A 19939-nucleotide genomic window follows, 5' to 3' on the forward strand; every position below is an offset into this window, starting at 1 on the left:
TCTGTTTCTGGGCATTGTGACGTCACGGCCACTGTTGGGGGCGCGCGCGAGAGAGAGTTCTTTAATCAAAGCGCCAGCTTCGCCTTGACGACAAAGCAGCGTCTTCTCCCATTGGTTACTTCCGTCTTTTGGTTTATGACGTCTTCGCTAGAGGATTGTGTTCTTGCGCAGTGTCGTCACAGCCCTCTTTATATCCGAATTGAAAATATTTAGACAGTGACGTCACGGAGGGCTGTGTCTGACGTGACACTTTACTATAAGGTAAAATATGCTTCATTTTAAAAATAGGATTCATTATTATTATTATTATTATTATTATTATTATTATTATTATTACTACTACTACTACTACATACCAAGGGGGAAGGGTAGTTTTGTTTTTAAAAATATTGGTTTATCTATATTGAGGAAATCTTGGTTGATTTAACAGTGCAAACCTATGCAGGTCTACTCAGAAGTAGACCTGCCTAGAGGCAGCTAGGACAACCATCACTCAAGAAGCAGCTGGACAAGCATCTGTCAGGGATGCTTTAGGGTGGATTCCTGCATTGAGCAGGGGGTTGGACTCGATGGCCTTGTAGGCCCCTTCCAACTCTGCTATTCTAGGATTCGATGTATGCAGCCTAAGCATGTTCAGACAGAAAAGCCCTGCATCTCCCAGCATCACTCTAGCCAGCCTCGCTGGGAACTGTAGGACTTTTTCTCTTTCTCAGCATGCATAGGATTGTGTCCCAACTGTGAAATCCTATACACCTTCTTTCCCCAATTTGGTGCCTTCCAGATGTTTTTGACTTCAAATCCCATCACCCTTGCCAGTATTGGCCAATGGTTAGGAATGCTGGGAGTTGTAGTCCAAAACATCTGAAGGGCATCAGGTCGGGAAAGGCTGCTAGACATGCTTACCTGGGAGTAAGCCCCATTGAACTTAGAGGGACTTACTTGCGAGTCCACATGCTCAGCATAACTCTGTAAAGAAAAATACATTTTCAAAAATGTTGCATCCTTGGGCAGCTGTCATGGGCCATTGCTGACACCTGTTGGGGGCTCCCCCCTCCCTTTAAAGAAAATCTGACTTGGGCCTCCAAACAGCTGTGTATATCTGCCATTTTAATTACCCACAATACTCCAGGCCTGACGCTACATCAGGGGCATTGTAGGAAATTAAGGTGGCAGATCAACACAGCAACTTTTAAAGCCATCCAAATGGGTGCCCATCACTACGTCTTGTAGCGAATTCCATAGTTTAAACTCTGTGCTGGGTGAAGAAGTTCTTCCTTTGATCTATTCTGAATATCCCACCCATCAGCTTCATGGGATGACCCTGGTTTCTAGTATGATAGAAGAGAGAGAAATATGTCTCGCTATCCACATTCTCCACACCAGGCATAATTTTATGCTCCTCTGTCATGTCTCCATGCACTCGCCTTTTCTCCAAGTTAAACAATCCCAGCTGTTGTAACCTTCCCTCATAGGAGAGATGCTCCAGTCCCCTGCTCATTTCAGTTGCTCGTGTCTGCACCTTTTTCCAACTCTACAATACTGTTTTTTAAGGTGTGACCAGAATTGTACACTGGGTCGGCATTTTCATCGAACTGTCCACCAGAACAGCACTCATAATACAGTGCATTAACTTTTGCTCTCTCCTTTCCTCTTGTTATTACTGTTATTATTACTTATTAGGCATCTGATGTTACACTAGGCAGATGCTGCACAGTTTTAAAGTCTTTAGACTTAGCTTGCAATTAAGCAAGCAAGTTATCAAAAGGGATAGAAAAACTCCCAGTTCTGCACCACGTCTTCTTTGCCTCTGGAGTTCTGTCCTATGAGATGCGGTGATGGGCTTGAAAGGGAAGTTAGACCAATCCACCGAGGGTTGGTTTATCCATGGCCGTGAGCCACAGCAGCCGTTTTGAACCTCCATGCTCAGAGGCAGTCCAGCTCCGAACATCAGATGCAAAGAGATTGAACCTTGTACCTTATGCCAGGTCTGTATTTAAGCGAAGGAGTGCTATCTCCTACAGTCAAGGCTAGAAAGTTTCCCAGACACATCTCACTGGCTGCTGTGAGAAGAAGGATGTGGGGGCAATCCAACAGGGCTTTCCTATGTTCACGAAATCATAGAATCATAGAATAGCAGAGTTGGAAGGGGCCTACAAGGCCATCGAGTCCAACTCCCTGCTCAATGCAGGAATCCACCCTAAAGCATCACCGACAGATGCAGATTTATCCAGCTGCCTCTTGAAGGCCTCTAGTGTGGGAGAGCCCACAACCTCCCTAGGTAACTGATTCCATTGTCGTACTGCTCTAACAGTCAGGAACTTTTTCCTGATGTCCAGCCGGAACCTGGCTTCCTTTAACTTGAGCCCGTTATTCCGTGTCCTGCACTCTCGGAGGATCGAGAAGGGATCCTGGCCCTCCTCTGTGTGACAACCTTTTAAGTATTTGAAGAGTGCTATCATGTCTCCCCTCAATCTTCTCTTCTCCAGGCTAAACATGCCCAGTTCTTTCAATCCTTCCTTGAGGCAAGACTTATCCTTCGTTGTTCTCACTAGGCACCATGAGGCGTTCGCCAGCCGGCCCCAGTTCTAGAAGAACCCCCTCAACCCCTCCACGCCGAGGGCGATCTCCCGGAACACCACGCCAGGGTCCGCCGCCTCGAACCTCTCCACGCCGTCCTCACCAGAGGCAACCCCCAGCGGCAGAGGCAGGTAAGAAGTGCTGGGTCCCAGTTTGGGGGGTGGGCATAATTGAGTTGATGCAAATCTGCGCTACGGTCTTCCTCTAATTCCAGGCCGTTGAAACTCTTTCAGCTGAAAGGCCCAATTCCATTTCAGGGAGACGCTTGGGGGCTGCACTCCAGGGGTGGGCGGAGCCAAAGGCAAAAGTGGGCGGAGCCAGGAGTACCAGCATATTTACTAACAGGGACTGGCCAGCAAGATCACATCACGCCAGTCCTTTTCCAGCTTCATTGGCTGCCAGTCCAGGTCCGGGCCCGATTCAAAGTGCTGGTATTGACATTTAAAGCCCTAAACGGTTTGGGGCCAGGTTATTTGAAGGAACGCCTCCTCCCATATGTACCTGCCCGGACCCTAAGGTCATCTACAGGAGCCCTTCTCCGTGAGCCCCTGCCAAAGGAAGTGAGGCAGGTGGCTACCAGGAGGAGGGCCTTCTCTGCTGTGGCACCCCGGCTGTGGAATGAGCTCCCCAGAGAGGTCCGCCTGGCGCCTACACTGTACTGCTTTCGTCGCCAGCTGAAGACCTTTTTATTCACTCAGTATTTTAACACTTAATTTCAACTTAAATTTAAATTTTACTGTTTTAACTCTGTATTTTAATCTTATATCAATTTTGCTGTGTGGTTTTATCCCGGTTGCGCTTTTTATACTGTATTTCGTAATTGTGCTTTTAACCTGTTGGGTGTTTTATTGTGGTTTTAATTTTTGTGAACCGCCCAGAGAGCTTCGGCTATTGGGCGGTATACAAATGTAATAAATAAATAAATATTTTAGCTTCAAGCTCTTGCTGCCAGTGACTGGGCCTTTTGGAGAGGCAGCTCAGTGGTGGAGCACTTGCATTGCCTGCAGAAGGTCCCAGGTTCGATTGCCAGCTTCTTCACTGTCAGTCAGTGTGGACAATCCTGGGTTATTCTGGCTGGTGGTGGAGTATTCACAGTGACCCACTGGGCTCCATCCACCTATTTTAATCACTACATACTAGTTTGTACACGTGATGGTGGCAGCAGCAGCAGCAATGAAAAATGCTGTTATCTTGAGGGACGTGTGGTGGTGTAGTGGCTAAAGTGTTGGCCTGGGAGTCGGGAGAGCCGGGTTCTAGTCCCCGCTTGGCGATGGAAACCCACTGGGTGACTTTGGGCCAGGCACAGACTTTCAGCCCAACCCACCTCACAGGGTTGTTGTTGTGAGGATAAAATGGAGAGGAGGAGGATTGTATATGCCGCCTCGGGTTCCTTGGAGGGGAAAAAAAAAGGCGGGATATAAATGCAATAACAAATAAATAAAACATTATGGCTCTGTTCAGACGACACGCTAGGTCACAGTGGTTAAGCATTTTGAGGTAAACATTATTTATTTATTTACTTATTTAGAGTATTTTTATCCGGCACCTCAGCCAAAAGGCTCTCGGAGCGGCTTACAATGTATCAATAAAGAAGACAGTCCCTACCCTCAGGCTTACATTTTAAAAAAGACATGACACACAAGGAAAAGTGGATGGGGAGGGAAGAGGGAGAAAATAAAAAGAAATTAAGGAGACTGCTTAGGCTGGTGGGAAGGCCCTGCTCCGTCCTCTCATCTCCCAATGGAGGGGCAAACCAACAGCTCCTTCTTCCCCACAAGGTGAAGATGTTAGCCCGGGGTGGGGTGGGGGTCGTCCAGCTGAAGCAGGCTCTGATGGTGCCTGCCTGCTCCAGTCTCCCTCGCATCTTCTTCCCCACAGGGTGAAGATTATGGCTTAGCATGTTGTATGAACCATGACTTAGTGTGTTGTGTGAAGCATTCCTAACCATGGTGGCTACATAACCATGGTTTAAACACACTTTACTAATCGTTTACTGCAGAAGGGTTAGCGGCCTAACCGTGGCTTAGCGTGTCGTCTGAACAGGCCCACTATAAGGCAGCTTTTGAAGTTTCATTTCAACCTTTTAGAATGGGGGCGGGACTGCACAAAAGAAGGGAAGCCATTCCAAATGACTGGGGCTGGAACGGAAGGGTTCAGAGTTCCCCACACGCACTCCTCTAATGTGAGGTTTGGCACAAACGCGCGCTTTTCGAGCAAAAGGCCAACACGTTCCTGGTGATGCCTGGGAACAGGCTTCCCCCCAACCAGATGTAAACCAAGTGAAGCTTTTCATCAAGTAAATGTTTTGAGAACATGCAACCCGGCTTTGGATGAAAGCGTTGAGGGCTGACCCTTGCGCTCAAGGCTAGATGAACCACCAGAGATCTGACCTCGGCCTTAGGAATGTTGAAGGATTTGTCCGACCTTGATTAAAGAGACTCGTGCTTCTGGCAGCCCTTCGCTGGGTGATTGAGTTTCATGTGGAATAAACCTGAAGACGGGCCGGGAGCCAGGAAAGCCGGCGAAAGATCATTCTGTTGCTGTTTACCTTCAAGTATGTCCGCTCGGGATTGCAGCCCAATTCTCTTGATCTGAGTGGCGCATACAATCTGGGACTAATTAGCAGTTTGTTGAGGCTCAAATAAACTCCCCATTTCATAGGATCATAGAATAGCAGAGTTGGAAGGGGCTTACAAGGCCATCGAGTCCAACCCTCTTCAATGCAGGAATCCAGAATACCTGACAGGAGGTTGTCCAGCTGCCTCTTGAAGGCCTCTAGGGTGGGAGAGCCCACAACCTCCCTGGGTAACTGATTCCATTGTCTTACTGCTCTAACAGTCAGGGAGTTTTTCCTGATGTCCAGCCGGAATCTGGCTTCCTTTAACTTGAGCCCGTTATTCCTTGTCCTGCACTCTGGGAGGATGGAGAAGAGATCCTGGCCCTCCTCTGTGTGACAACCTTTTAAGTATTTGAAGAGTGCTCTCATGTCTCCCCTCAATCTTCTCTTCTCCAGGCTAAACATGCCCAGTTCTTTCAGTCTCTCTTCATAGGGCATTGTTTCCAGACCCCTGATCATCCTGGTTGCCCTCTTCTGAACGCACCCCAGCTTGTCTGCGTCCTTCTTGAACCATTTTCAGTGGTTCTCCTAGGTAGAGAGGGTTCTCCCCTCCCCCCTTCCCCAGCATGCTACTGGAGATCTTATAGCTCAGGCATTGTGACCCTGCGGCCCTCTGTATGTTGTCAGGCTACAGTACCCATCCTACCTGGCATTGGCCATTCTAGCTGGGGCTAATGGGAACTGGAGTTGAACAATATCTGGTGGGCACCAGGTTCCCTGGCCCGAGGGCTGCATTGGTGTTGGCTTACACCTCTGGCAGCTGCTTGCCAGAGGTGGGTGGGGCCAATACAAAAAGCAGTTGAGGCTGAGGCTCAGTTCAGACAACATGTTTTCTCAGTGGTGGTTTTAGAACTCCACCGTGGAGTTTTGACACCGCCGTTGAGAAACGCGTTGTTTGATGGGAAAGCTCCACCCCATGGTGGAGGTTTTTTTTTGAAGAACACTCCACTCTGAATATCCACGCTGTGCAGAGGAGAATTCCTGCACAACCGTTGTGTTGCGTGTTTGTTGTGTTTCTCTGAAAACTCCTGCTTTCGATGGGAGGCAAACGGTGAGGCCTGCTCGGTAATCCACAAAGCTTTTATTAAGCAACAAACATCTCTCCCCACCTGAAGAGAGTCTAATCTCTTGGAAACTTCCCTCTAGGCAAAAACCATGCAAACTAAGCGAGGCAATTGTCCGATCAAGAACAGGAAGCTATTCCCCAAACGCCCATAAGTTCAGAGTGCCTGGTGCGGAGGCAGGTTCTGGCGCAATCAAACCGACTTTCTCACGCCTTCCTTCCGCTCCGTGTGTTTTAGCTTCCGGCGGACCCTAGCATGAGCTAGCTTATTGGGGGCGCTCTCCTCCGGAGTGTGTAGGATTTAGCCTTGAGGAAATAAGTTCTGGAGAGGGCTGACTCCCAGCTGGGGAATCGCCCATGAGAGCTTCTTCCCCCTCTGGGTGCCAGGTGAGCTTCCTTTCCTCTGGATGACTGTGTATGCTCTGTTTATCCCCTTCTTCTGCTTCTGCAGGGCGCCGGCGCCGGCGAAGGTACCGCCCCGGCCAGCGGGCGATGCTGGAGATCAGGAAGTACCAGAAGAGCACCAACCTACTCATCAGCAAGCTGCCCTTTGCCCGTGTGGTGAGTCCCCACGTGAAGGCCGTGTGCCGGTACAGTAGGGGTGTCAGGTCTCTTTCAGCCGAAGAGCTGAACTCCATCTCAGGGCAATTCTTGTGGGCGACAATCCAGGGGTGGGTGAGGCTGAAGACACAAGGGGTATTATGCCTATTTTAGCATAAATATTATGCCTATTTTAGCACGAAGCTCTCGCGTGCCAGTAACTTAGCCTTAGCAGAGACATTTCACACGGCACAGAAGGCGGGCGGCCACCCAATTTTTCATTCCTCCGCGCTTTCCGTGCCCTGAAGTGCAATTTCAGGGTTTGTCCACGTGGTGGTGCCATTTCACACCCTGCCCTGGAAAGGTTTAAAAGAAGAAGGAGGAGGAGAGAAATGAGTTGTTTTATTCATTTGTGACATTTCCAGTCCGCCCAGTAACCAATGGCCACTTCAGTCACTAATTGCTGACACTTTTAATCTTTAGCCTCAATTTTTCTCTTTCTCCGTGGCTCTGAAACTCTTTCTCCTTCCCTTTCCCTTTGTGAATGGGAGTGAAGAGCTGTGGTTACTTTTTTTATTTATTTATTCATGGAATCATAGAATAGCAGAGTTGGAAGGGGCCTACAAGGCCATCGAGTCCAACCCCCTGCTCAATGCAGGAATCCACCCTAAAGCATCCCTGACAGATGCTTGTCCAGCTGCCTCTTGAAGGCCTCTAGTGTGGGAGAGCCCACAACCTCACCAGGCAACTGGTTCCATTGTCGTACTGCTCTAACAGTCAGGAACTTTTTCCTGATGTCCAGCTGGAATCTGGCTTCCTTTAACTTGAGCCCGTTATTCCGTGTCCTGCACTCTGGGAGGATCGAGAAGAGATCCTGGCCCTCCTCTGTGTGACAACCTTTTAAGTATTTGAAGAGTGTTTGTTTGTTTGTTTCTCTTTGTTTGTTTCTGCTGTCCTTTTCAATAAATGTCCAGCCTCTTTCCATCTGCCTCTTTCCTCTATTCTTCTTTTAAGCTGATTGATTGATTGCATTTATAGCCCGCCTTTTTTCCTCCAAGGAAACCAAGGCAGCGTACATAATCCTCCTCTTCTTCCTCTCCATTTTATCCTCACAACAACAACCCTGTAGGGTAGGTTGGGCTGAGAGTCTGGGACTGGCCCAAAGTCACCCAGTGGGGACTAGAACCCGGATTTCCAAACTTGCAGTCCAACACTCTAGCTCAGTGGTTCCCAAAGTGGGCAGTACCACCCTCTTGGGGGCGGTGGGATTGCATAGGGGGGCGTTAAGAGGCAAGGGGGCGGCAGGGGGGCGCTTGAGGTGGTCTTTTCCGAGAAGCGCCTCTCCAGAAGGTCTTAAAACCCAGGGACATTTTTATGGGAGAAGGTAGTTTGGTCCCAAGCCATATAGGGGAAGAATCCACACATGTATTAATACCGTTTAAAAAGAGTCCTTTTGACGGAGAATTGAAATGTTTCAAAAGCACCAAAACGCTAATGAAGAGACATACCCTGCTTGGTGTGCCCCGCCACGCCGGCTGCAAAACAGAGGCGTTCACTCTCTTTTCCCTCCCTTGGCAAGCCTGCGGTGGGTGCTTCGGATTTTGAATAAATGTTCAATTAATTGTTACTGTTTTGAATTTTATTGTTATTATCTTCCTTAGTGGGTTGTTGAAAACTGCTGTTCTGAATAATGATTTTTATAGTGCAGGGTAGGGGGGCACTGGGCATGAGTTTGCGGAACCAAGGAGGCGGTTCCCTGAAAAAGTTTGGGAACCACTGCTCTAGCTACTGCACCACACGGCTCTTATCTGGTTCCTACAGTCTCTCCTTGTAGGATTTTATTTACCTCGATCAGTGACTTTCAAACTGTGTTCCAGGGATCAATTTTAAGTGAAGAATCAGTTAAAAGGCAGATCACTTAGGCCGCAATCGTATGCATGTTTATTTTATTGATTTATTACATTTTTATATTGCCCAATTTCTGAGGCTCTCTGGGCAGTTCACCATTAAAGCCCTAAAATGCAGCAAATCAAAACATGTAAAGCTTTAAAAAATACCATGTGAAACCAAAATAAAGCCAGCAACAGTTACAGCCCAGGGAAAAACCTTTGTGAAAAGATGTGTTTTCAGGAGGCATTTAAAAGATGTCGCATTTTCTGCCTCCCAAAGTGCGCGAGGGAGGGGCAGTGGGTTCCAGAGGGTGGGGGGCCGCTACGGAAAAAGGTTTAGACAGAAAAAAGTCCAGATATAGGACCTTTTTTCTGTCTAAACATGCGTTGGGTTGTGCCGTTAATCATAAATGTCAGCCCTACGTTTTAACCTCGTTCTGTTGACCCTCCCTGAGTAGGGTCAACAGTAGGTTGTCACACAGAGGAGGGCCAGGATCTCTTCTCGATCCTCCCAGAGTGCAGGACACGAAATAACGGGCTCAAGTTAAAGGAAGCCAGATTCCAGCTGGACATCAGGAAAAACTTCCTGACTGTTAGAGCAGTGCGACAATGGAATCAGTTACCTAGGGAGGTTGTGGGCTCTCCCACACTAGAGGCCTTCAAGAGGCAGCTGGACAAGCATCTGTCAGGGATGCTTTAGGGTGGATTCCTGCATTGAGCAGGGGGTTGGACTCGATGGCCTTGTAGGCCCCTTCCAACTCTGCTATTTTATGATTCTATGACTCCCACCGTCTTCCTCAACCTGAGGGCCTTCCAGATGTGCTGTACTGCAACTCCCATCATCCCCAGCCAACATCCCTATTGGCCGTGTTGGATGGAGGTTGTAGTCCAACACATCTAGGGAGGGGGTATCAAGCCTCCCTTGTGTTTCAGCTGCAGCTGAAGCTTCTCCCCCTGCCCAGGCTATGAACCAATGTTGAAAATATTTGCCTGTTTTACAGGGTTGTTGTACTGATTATTATCCCATGCAGGAGGCATTCTATATCCACTCTTAAAGCTGCCATCCTATATTCCAGCGGTTGGCAACCTGATGTCCTCCTTTGGACTACAACTCTGACCATTGGCCATGCTGGCTGGGGCTCATGGGAGTTGTAGTCCAAATCAATTAGAGGGCACTAGGTTGCCTAGCCCGGCTATACTAAATTACCTGGAAGTAAACATTATTGAATTCAATGGACTTACTTCTAAGTAGATTTGTATATAGTAGGAGTAGGGCAGAAGGAGGACCTCTAGATGTCTTGGACTTCAGTTACCAGCATTCCTTACCATCGGCCGTGCTAGCAGGGGCTTTGGGACTTGAAGTCCAAAGCACCTGGAGACCTATCTTTTGCCAATCCCTGATGTGTTGCACAGTGAGAGCATTTCTATACGAGGCTTTTATCCTACACCTTTAATGAGGCTTCTGCTTTATTTATTCTTTATTTATTTACTGCGTTTCTACACTGCTCAGTACCCGAAGCTCTCTGGATTCTTTGCATGATTAAAATCAGCTCTTTTACACACATTTCCTCCCCCCCACCGGGGCTTTTTTCCCTTTCTCTTTCTGTATGTTCCATTACACAACCACTAGGTGCCGCTGTGGTATAATGGAGTATGCACAATTGAGAAAAAAATAGTAGAATTTCCCCGTTAGGAAAAAAAAAGCCTGATAATGGTTGCAAAGCACAGGAGAGGGTCAGGAGAATGACGATGTCATGTAAAAGCCTCGGAAACTACCCTGGATGGGGAAGCACGTGTTGGAAGTTAAACTCTCCTCCGAGATAAGCAGAGTTAGAAGCGTCTCTCAGCGTAGAATACAGCAAAGACACAAATGAGGCTCAGGATTCTTTGTTTAAGTTAAAACAAAGCCTTTACTGGCATAGGATTTCAGTTGAATAACTTAGTTACAGCATCACACGTATACTCACAAACGATCATATTAGTTACACAACAGCAGCAATACAGATGAGGTAAAGATGGAGGGGGTAATCAAAATGCACAAAACACAGTCACATATATAGGGCAAAAACTCTACCGTCATTCCAGCCACTAATTGACTAATTGAAAAATCATCTCTGCCAATGATTCAATAATTGCCCAGCTGTAACCTTGACATTTAGAAAACACACTTCTTCTTATTTCTTCATGCCACTAGGCACTCCTAAAACAATGGAATAAAGTAAAACCACATCCATTCCAGGATCCAACAGCACACACACACAATAAATTCCTCCTGTAGAAAGGCTCTGTTGTTTCGCCATATGTGCTGTACGCCCTTCAATCATAGCAACCAAGGGAGAAATGTTGCTCTGTGGGTCCGTCTGGCAGGGGCTGAAGGTTGCCTTATTTTGATTCCGATCTACCTGTCTTCCCTTCCACCCCACAGGTGCGCGAGGTCTGCTTGGATTACACCCGGGGGGTTGACATGCAATGGCAGGCAATGGCTTTGCTGGCTCTGCAAGAGGTAAGTGTTGAGATGAGGTGCGGGACAGAGAACTAGGGCTGATTTGGGCTGATTCACATCTACACACACACAAAATAATGGGTGTCCCAGCTGTTCCTTTCTTCTTCGGGCAGCAGGCACTACAAAGGGTGTATGTGTGTGTGTGTGAAAGATAGAAAGACTAGAACAGTATTTTTAAAAAAATGTACCACTGATGAGAACAAAAATTGAAACGTGTATATATATATAAATATATTTAAATACTTAGTTAGTCTTTCTATCTCACTTATCTATTTTACCTTAAGGTTGGCAGCATCCATAGTGGATTCAGAGCCTCGTTGTTTTACTTTTGTGTTGTGTTACACCTCTCTCTCTCTCTCTCTATGTATATTCACACACATACACACACACACACACACACCCCACTTATTCATTTTATTGCATTCTGTCCCTCCCCCCTTTATCCTCATACAACCCTATGAGGTAGGTTAGACTCAGAGCAAGTCCGTGAGCTTCATGGCTGGATAGAGATTCGAACCCAGGTCTCCCCCACTCTGCCCCTGCACCACGCTGGCCCTTCCCCTCTTGTATCATAGAATAGCAGAGTTGGAAGGGGCCTACAAGGCCATCGAGTCCAACCCCCTGCTCAGTGCAGGAATCCACCCTAAAGCATCCCTGACAGAGGGTTGTCCAGATGCCTCTTGAAGGCCTCTAGTGTGGGAGAGCCCACAACCTCCCTAGGTAACTGGTTCCATTGTCGTACTGAAGCTGAAGCATCAAACCCTGTCTCCCTCTGCCAAAATTGCCCTGCACAGAACTTCCTAGCGGAGGGAAAACGTGACCAGTTGTTTTGCTGAGAGAGTGGGGGGCTACACCACCTCTTTCCTTTCCTTGATCCGCGGCAGGGGTTGGGGGTTCCCTTCAGAGATCTTCGGCTATTGGGCGGTATAAAAATGCAATAAATAATTAAAATTCAGTTTGCCACGCACACAATCATTCGCTTCACCCCTCCCTGCCTTAGGATAGGTCTGGACGAAGGCCCGTACAACGAGTCCTGTTGAATCGGAGCAAAGGTCCATCTAATCCAGTGACCAAAGAGGTGCCTCTGGGTAGCTCATAAGCAGAACACGAGTGCAATAGCACCCTCCATGTTCCCCAGAAACTGGTGTAAATAGGCATACCTCCTCTGATATTGGAAGTAGCTTATAGTCATCAGGACTAGAAGCCACTGGCAGCCTTGCCCTCCTTGAATTTGCCTGATCTCCCTTTAAAGCCGTCCAAACTGGCAGCCATTGTTACACCTTGTGGCAGCGAGTTCCACAGTTTAACAATTGTCAAGGATAAAAATCCACTTTGTTTGTAAGGAGACTGTTTTATTGAGCGTAATACAGCGTACGGAGAGAGTCCTGCAGACAAAGAACTTCTCAACTGGCAGGTATATTTATACACAGTAGCATCTTAACCAATCAGCAGTTAGCAAAGTTCTAAAGCAAAAGAAAGACAGATCAAAGAAAACTTCTTCATTCTACCTTATCAACAGATGGCCCATAACTCTTCTTTTTTTTTTTAATAATTTTTATTTATTTTCTACACTATATTATTATTATTATTATTATTATTATTATTATTATTATTATTTATTTATTTATTTATATAGCACCATCAATGTACATGGTGCTGTACAGATAACACAGTAAATAGCAAGACCCTGCCGCATTGGCTTACAATCTAATAAGTTGTAGTAAACAATAAAGAGGGAAGGAGAATGCAAACAGGCACAGGGAAGTGTAAACAGGCACCGGGTAGGGTGAAGCTAACAGTATAGAGTCAGAACAAACTCAATATTTGAAGGCTATAGGGAAAAGAAAAGTTTTTAGCTGAGTTTTAAAAGCAGTGATTGAGTTTGTAGTTCTCAAGTGTTCTGGAAGAGCGTTCCAGGCGTAAGGGGCAGCAGAAGAAAAAGGACGAAGCCGAGTAAGGGAAGTGGAGGTCCTTGGGCAGGCGAGAAGCATGGCATCAGAGGAGCGGAGAGCCCGAGCGGGGCGATAGTGTGAGATGAGAGAGGAGAGATAGGCAGGAGCTAGACCGTGAAGAGCATTGAAGGTCAGCAGGAGAAGTTTATATTGGATTCTGGAGTGAATTGGAAGCCAATGGAGAGATTTCAGAAGTGGAGTGACATGGTCAGAGCGGTCAGATATAAACATACAACATTACAATAGTAATAATAATAAAAAAAGGAAACATCAAACAACTGCTACATACATATTGAATAAATGTTGAGTACATATATGTTGAATAAGTATTACCTATACATTATCATACTACAACATAATCATTCTTAACATAAAAGTGCACCCCCCACCTCGGGATCTATTCCTGAGTCCAAAATCTTATCGTTTCTTCTGCTGGCGGTTTCCCACTTCCCTTAGTAAACACGAATATTAGGAACTGTTTCCAGATTCCTTCAAACTCATTTATTTTAGTTACGCCTTTTCTCCACTTAATATTACATGTCAATTTATCATTCATGGCTATATCCCATACTTCTTTATACCATTCTTCAATAGAATATTCCCCTTGAATCTTCCAGTTCCTAGCTACCATCAATCGTGCTGCAACCAGCAAACTCGATATCAGCTCTATAGTTTCTTTTCCACACTTTATATCTTCAAATAGTGACAGCAATGCAATCTTTGGTGTTTGTTCTATTTTCATTCCCACTATTTCTTCAATTTCTGAAAACACCATCTTCCATAATCTTTGTACATATTTGCATTCCCACCACATATGTAAATACATTCCTTTTCCCCCACAACCTCTCCAACAATTTGCTGAATGCTGATCATTTATCTTATTCAATCTAATCGGGGTTAGGTACCACCTCCACAAAATTTTAAAATAGTTCTCCTTTATTCTCACTGATAAACTTCTCAACACTCTCTGTTTCCATAGTCCCTCCCATCTCTGTCGCCCTATTTGTACCTTCAAATCTGACTCCCATACCATTTTCTCTGAGTTCTCTCTAAACTCCTTTTCTAACAATATTTTATATATTTCACTCATTAACCCTTTTAAAACTATACTACCTCCTTTCCCTTTTTCCTTATTTACTATTAACTCTTCAAACTTCGTCATCTTTCTACAAACTCTATTATCTTTAATCCACTTTTTATTCCATTGTTCTAATTGCCCATATTCTAACCAAGATAATTTTTTCTCCTTTAACAATTTTTCCGTATCTTCTCTTGTTTTTATATCTCTTAACCAATCCTTTAGTCTCATTTTACTTTTCTCTTTTAATATTTTACATAATCTACCCTTCAGATCCTCTGGGAAATTCTTTAACATTATTATCGGTGCTAAGGGAGAGTTGCTCGGAAGCAGCTTCCCTTTAAATTTACTCCAAATTTCCCATTGAGTCCTCAGGAGTGGATTATCTATACTTCCAACCCACTTTCTCCCTCCATCTTTAAAGAAGACATTGTCCAAACTCATCTCTACATTACTTATAATTTTTTCTTCCATCCAATGTAAATCTCCTACTCCTATAATTGCTTCTACAATATGTCTTAATCTATTTGCTGCGTAGTATAATTTTATATTTGGGAGACCCAATCCACCCTTTTTTTGGCTTAGATACCAATTATTTTTATTCACTCTTGCTCTCTTTTCTCCATTACAATATTTATTAATAATATTTTGCCAACTTTTTATCTCAGTTTCTGATATTTTTATTGGTAACATCCGCCCATAACTCTTCTGGCAATGTCAGATTGACCTGGATGGTCAGTCCTCCTTATCAAGCCAGCTAATTTGTCTTCTACTATATATCAAAAGGTCTTGACAGTTAGAAATCCTAATGAAACATTTCCATCCAATTAAGCAATTTCAGCACATTCAGGCGCATACATTATTCTAATCCCATCATTTATTTTATTTATTATTGCATTGATATCCCGCCTTTTTACCTCCAAGAAACCCAAGGTGGCGTACATAATCCTTCTCTGTATGTTATCCTCACAACAACAACCCTGTGAGGTAGGTTGGGCTGAGAGTCTGTGACTGGCCCAAAGTCACCCAGTGGGGTTTCCATGGCCGAGTGGGGACTAGAACCTGGATCTCCCAGCTCCCAGTCCAACACTTTAGCCACTACACCACACTGGATCTCAAGCAGTTCACTTGCAAAAGCCAAATTACATACAGAGGCCTACATACAGAGCGCTTATACCAAGGCTTCTGGCCTTGTTTCCTCAGCTCCACCTTTGGGCCTTCTAGGCCCACCAACCACATTAAACTTGCATTGCCATCAATAGTTCAATCTCTCTCTCTTTCTCTTCCTCTTCTTCAAGCATCTCTCTCTGCATAACACTGACCATTTGATTCACTTCTGTCTTTGTGACAGCATTAGTAGAAGGTTAATTATGACTTGAGACGCAATGTGCTGAGTCCCTTGTCTTGAATCTCCTGCTATTCAGAGTCATTAAGTAATCTCAAGATCTACTATTATGAGAGATGCAGAAAATCTTCTTTCTTGATCCACTTTCTTATTTATTTTATTTATTTATTTATTACATTTTTATACTGCCCAATAGCCGAAGCTCTCTGGGCGGTTCACAAAAATTAAAACCATAATAAAACAACCAACAGGTTAAAAGCACAAATACAAAATACAGTATAAAAAGCACAACCAGGATAAAACCACGCAGCAAAATTGATATAAGATTAAAATACAGAGTTAGAACAGTAAAATTTAAATTTAAGTTAAAATTAAGTGTTAAAATACTGAGAGAATAAAAAGGTCTTCAGCTGGCGACGAAAGGAGTACAGTGTAGGCGCCAGGCGGACCTCTCTGGGGAGCACATTCCACAACCGGGGTGCCACAGCGGAGAAAGCCCTCCTCCTAGTAGCCACCTGCCTCACTTCCTTCGGCAGGGGCTCACGGAGAAGGGCCCCTGTAGATGATCTTAAGGTCTGGGCAGGTACATATGGGAGGAGGCGTTCCTTCAAATAACCTGGCCCCAAACCGTTTAGGGCTTTAAATGTCAATACCAGCACTTTGAATTGGGCCCGGACCTGGACTGGCAGCCAATGAAGCTGGAAAAGGACTGGCGTGATGTGGTCTCGTCGGCCAGTCCCTGTTAGTAAACGTGCTGCCCTGTTTTGTACCAGCTGAAGCTTCCGGACCGTTTTCAAAGGCAGCCCCACGTATAACGCATTGCTGTAATCCAACCAAGAGGTTATCAGAGCATGGATAACCGTAGCTAGGCTATCTCTGTCCAGACAAGGGCCTAGTTGGTATATCAACCTAAGCTGATAAAAGGTGCTCTTTGCCACTGAGTTCACCTGTGCCTCAAGTGACAGTTCTGGATCCAAGAGCACCCCCAAACTACGGACCCGATCCTTTCTTCACATAATGCATAACTTCAGGTTTCCTTCTGGACTAGATTCCGTACAATGAACGTTGCTCTCCTGCTCATCTCCTTCTCTCTCTCCCTTTCTGCAAGGCGGCTGAAGCTTTCCTTGTACACCTGATGGAGGACGCCTACCTTTGCGCTATCCACGCCAAGCGCGTCACCCTCTTCCCCAAGGACCTGCAGTTGGCTCGGCGAATCCGTGGCATCCAAGAGGGCTTGGGCTAGTTTCCCTCCTCCTGTCGCCCTGAGCTGAGGATGCATCTTCTGAGACCGGAAAAGCCACAGGGGAGCGCCTTGGAGAACGTCACACACTCCAGGACCTATTTCTGAAGAGAAACTCCTAGCTCGGGCCTAAAACTTCCTGTGAGGGGGCACCAAGAGCCGGACTCCTTTCTCTTGGTTCGAACTCTGAGGGAAGTTGGGCCTTCCTGCGCCATTCTCCAAAAGCTTCCCTGTCATAACTGATGCAATTCTATATTCTAGGGGTGTGAGAAGAAGCGAATTGGATCGTAAATCGGCAGAAGGTCACAATTCCACTGCAACTTAAGCACTTTGAAAGCTCCATTGGTTCTTCCAGTGGGGGAGTTAAAAAGCGCGAGCTTTAAATCTCTTCGCCGGGAACCACAGGGACTTGAAAATTGCTTCAGGTTTTGTTTTTAGCAGGATTGTACCCCTAGGTGTTTTTTTTACTTGGTAATTTTAAACTTCTTTGGCCTTCTTGAAGGTGACATTTTATACTAGCTACTCTGGGATATTCCCATGTATTGCAGTGCCCCCCCTTCCCCAAATCCATTAGACATTTATCTCGCCCGTTGGTGGGCAACGCATGTGTTGTGGGTCACATGTGGATCCCTCAACTCCCCTTTCAATCATTTTTGGGTTTTTGGAAAAACATGGCATCTGTAGTGGCTGAAGAGTGCCAAAGCTAATTTTGACCCCGTTGGCTCTCTGTAGGCCGCTACAGACACCATTTTTAAATTGCATTTTTTTATTATTTTCTGGGAGGGAGGTCCAGTGGATGCAAATATGGCCCTCAGAGCTCCCAAAGTTGCACACTCCCTCCTCTAGCACCATCTCATCATCTTCCTGCTGTTCTTGCCTCACCTTCTTATCCTTTAATTTCGCTCCAGAAATTTGATTCTAATAAGAGAGGAATAAGAGAAACTCTCCATCCGGGCCTGAGGAGAAAGCCTGCCTCATCCCTGCTGGAATCTGCAGAGTAAAAATCCTGTCTGAATTCTAGCAGTTGAAGCTTCTGTGGCAGTTTAAGCTGGGTAATAAAACTTGCAGGTTCGGTTATGAATAAAAGGAAGGAAGTTCATAGAGGTGGCTGAGAGAGAGAGAGAGAGTGAGAGAGAGAGGTGGAGTGTGCTGATTTGTTTTATTTTAAAAAAAATACAAAATGTTTTAACGTGAAAATTAAATGCAGTGGGTTTGAACATTTGTATGCCTTGCCTGTCTGTGGGATGTGCTTGTTTTTCGGTGTTCCTGGCCGTTGGGTTGTTTCACTGGCACTCCAGGGTTGGGAGCTTAAGGAAATCTAGAGCAATGAATTCTCGCACTGTTTTCTTTAAGCCCACTTTGCCTTCTGGGAAATGGGTGTCTTGTAGGTCCTTCTTGAAGTCTGGTGCCTAGAACTGGACGCACTACTCAAGTTGAGGCCTAACCAGGGCCGAATGGGGAACCAGGACCTCGCATATTCTTTCCATATGGTGCAAGCAGCTGGAGTTTCAGAATTGGCTACAGGAATCCCTGGTCAGCCAAGAAATTCAGCAGGTGGTTTTGGGCCTAGCAACCTCGCCATGTTCGCAGTGACCCTTTAAAGCAGCCTTCCTCAACCTGGGGCGCTCCAGATGTGTTGGACTACAACTCCCAGAATGCCCCAGCCAGCTCAGTCCAACACATCTGGAGTGCCCCAGGTTGAGGAAGGCTGTTTTAAAGGCATGGTTGGAGAGCAATGTGACTGCATTTTAATTCCAGGTCGCTCTGCCCTCGGATTCATCTCTCGAAACCTGGGAAGGAGAGCTGGGAATGAGTTCAGGGATGGATTATTCTTGGGAAACGGGGGCGGGGAAGAAGCAGTAGGCCCGCTTATATTGTGTGCTGTGCAGTTTGATTAAACTGCATGGCATACCCAACCTGCTGCTCTCTAAATGCATTGGGACTACAAACCCCATCATCCCCCTGTACTATAAATCCCATCACCATCCAGCAGCCCCCCTGTGCCTACTCTAGAGTAAAAATGGAGAGGGGGAGAAGAGACACCTGCTAAAGATTTATTTATTTTTTGTTTGTAAAACGGAACAGAAAATAAATTGTGAAAAAAAAAACAACCCACTAGGAAGGTCATCATTTTTTCCATCAGATATACCATTCATAAAAAAAGGGAGAGCGTTATGCATAGGTTTCAAAAAAAGCAGACCAAATATCCATATATTTACCCACTTGCAAGTGGTATCTGTGTAACCTCCATTCAAATGTTGGTAGCGTTAAGTCCTCAGTGCATTGCATTATGGGAGGTGAGCATTTTTCCTTCCAATGTAATAGTATAAGCCTTTTAGCTGTCATAAGAGCTCTAAAAATCCATTTGCGTTGACCATGTGTTAACTTCCAAGAAGCCGGTAGGTAGTTTAGGCGGACATGCACATTGTTCCACAGTCAAGATGGTTTCAGTACAAAGTTTATCCTTATTACAACCTCCTCCCAAATGGGGGCAACTTCTGGGCATTGCCAAAACATATGAATCAAAGAAATATTAGGTGCATTAAATCTCTAACAATTCTGCAAGTTAGACAGCCCCTTGTTAAAGAGGCATTTTGGAGTGCAATAAATCCAAAACATTTTTTTTCCTGCTGAATAAGGCATAGCCTAAGAACAATAGACGCTTCAGATATAGACGCTAGGACAACAATCTGTTGATTAGGCAAAATAGGACATTCCAATTCTCTATTCCATTCCAGTCTTAGACTTTGGGTATCATATTTATTTACTAATACTAAATGCTTGTATATATGGATTGTAGGTCAACGTGTAACTGTGTTTTGGCCCTCAGTTTAGAGTAAAAACTAAACTGAAGGCCGAAGCATAGGAAAAATGACATAAATCCCAGAAGGAATGTGCAGCATCCCCTCTGACCCCCGCCACTGACCTTCAGAGGGTGTGAAGAAAATGCTCCCTCTTCCCCCCTTCCTGGCATTTCCACACTGACAGTCAAGGTAAAAAAGTGACATTTTAAAATGATAAGCCAGTCAGTGTCAAGGATGGTGACACTGTCAAATTTTTTGGAGGGGTTGCGTTTTATGCAAGGTGGTGGGGGGATGTCTTTATCGTTCTCATGGAGAAAGCAAAGCTGTGCTC

The 19939-nt window shown here is 45.5% G+C and overlaps 1 protein-coding gene across 1 annotated transcript; it reads left to right on the plus strand.

The window, feature by feature from the left end:
• The first annotated feature begins 2514 nt into the window (after nt 1-2514).
• CENPA (centromere protein A) lies at nt 2515-17355 on the plus strand. Its single transcript, XM_063122678.1, has 4 exons — nt 2515-2708; nt 6709-6818; nt 11112-11189; nt 16673-17355. The coding sequence occupies exons 1-4, from the start codon at nt 2558-2560 to the stop codon at nt 16805-16807; spliced, it is 474 nt and encodes a 157-aa protein (XP_062978748.1). The 5' UTR covers nt 2515-2557; the 3' UTR covers nt 16808-17355.
• The last annotated feature ends 2584 nt before the right edge of the window (nt 17356-19939 follow it).

Source organism: Elgaria multicarinata, chromosome 3, assembly GCF_023053635.1.
Source record: "Elgaria multicarinata webbii isolate HBS135686 ecotype San Diego chromosome 3, rElgMul1.1.pri, whole genome shotgun sequence".
In the NCBI taxonomy this organism is placed as follows: domain Eukaryota; kingdom Metazoa; phylum Chordata; class Lepidosauria; order Squamata; family Anguidae; genus Elgaria; species Elgaria multicarinata.

Coding starts and splice junctions, on each gene's coding strand:
- CENPA (XM_063122678.1), top strand. CDS start 2,558: ATGAGGCGTTCGCCAGCCGGCCCCAGTTCTAGAAGAACCCCCTCAACC. Junction 2,709..6,708: donor ACCCCCAGCGGCAGAGGCAG/GTAAGAAGTGCT, acceptor CTGCTTCTGCAG/GGCGCCGGCGCCGGCGAAGG. Junction 6,819..11,111: donor AGCTGCCCTTTGCCCGTGTG/GTGAGTCCCCAC, acceptor TCCACCCCACAG/GTGCGCGAGGTCTGCTTGGA.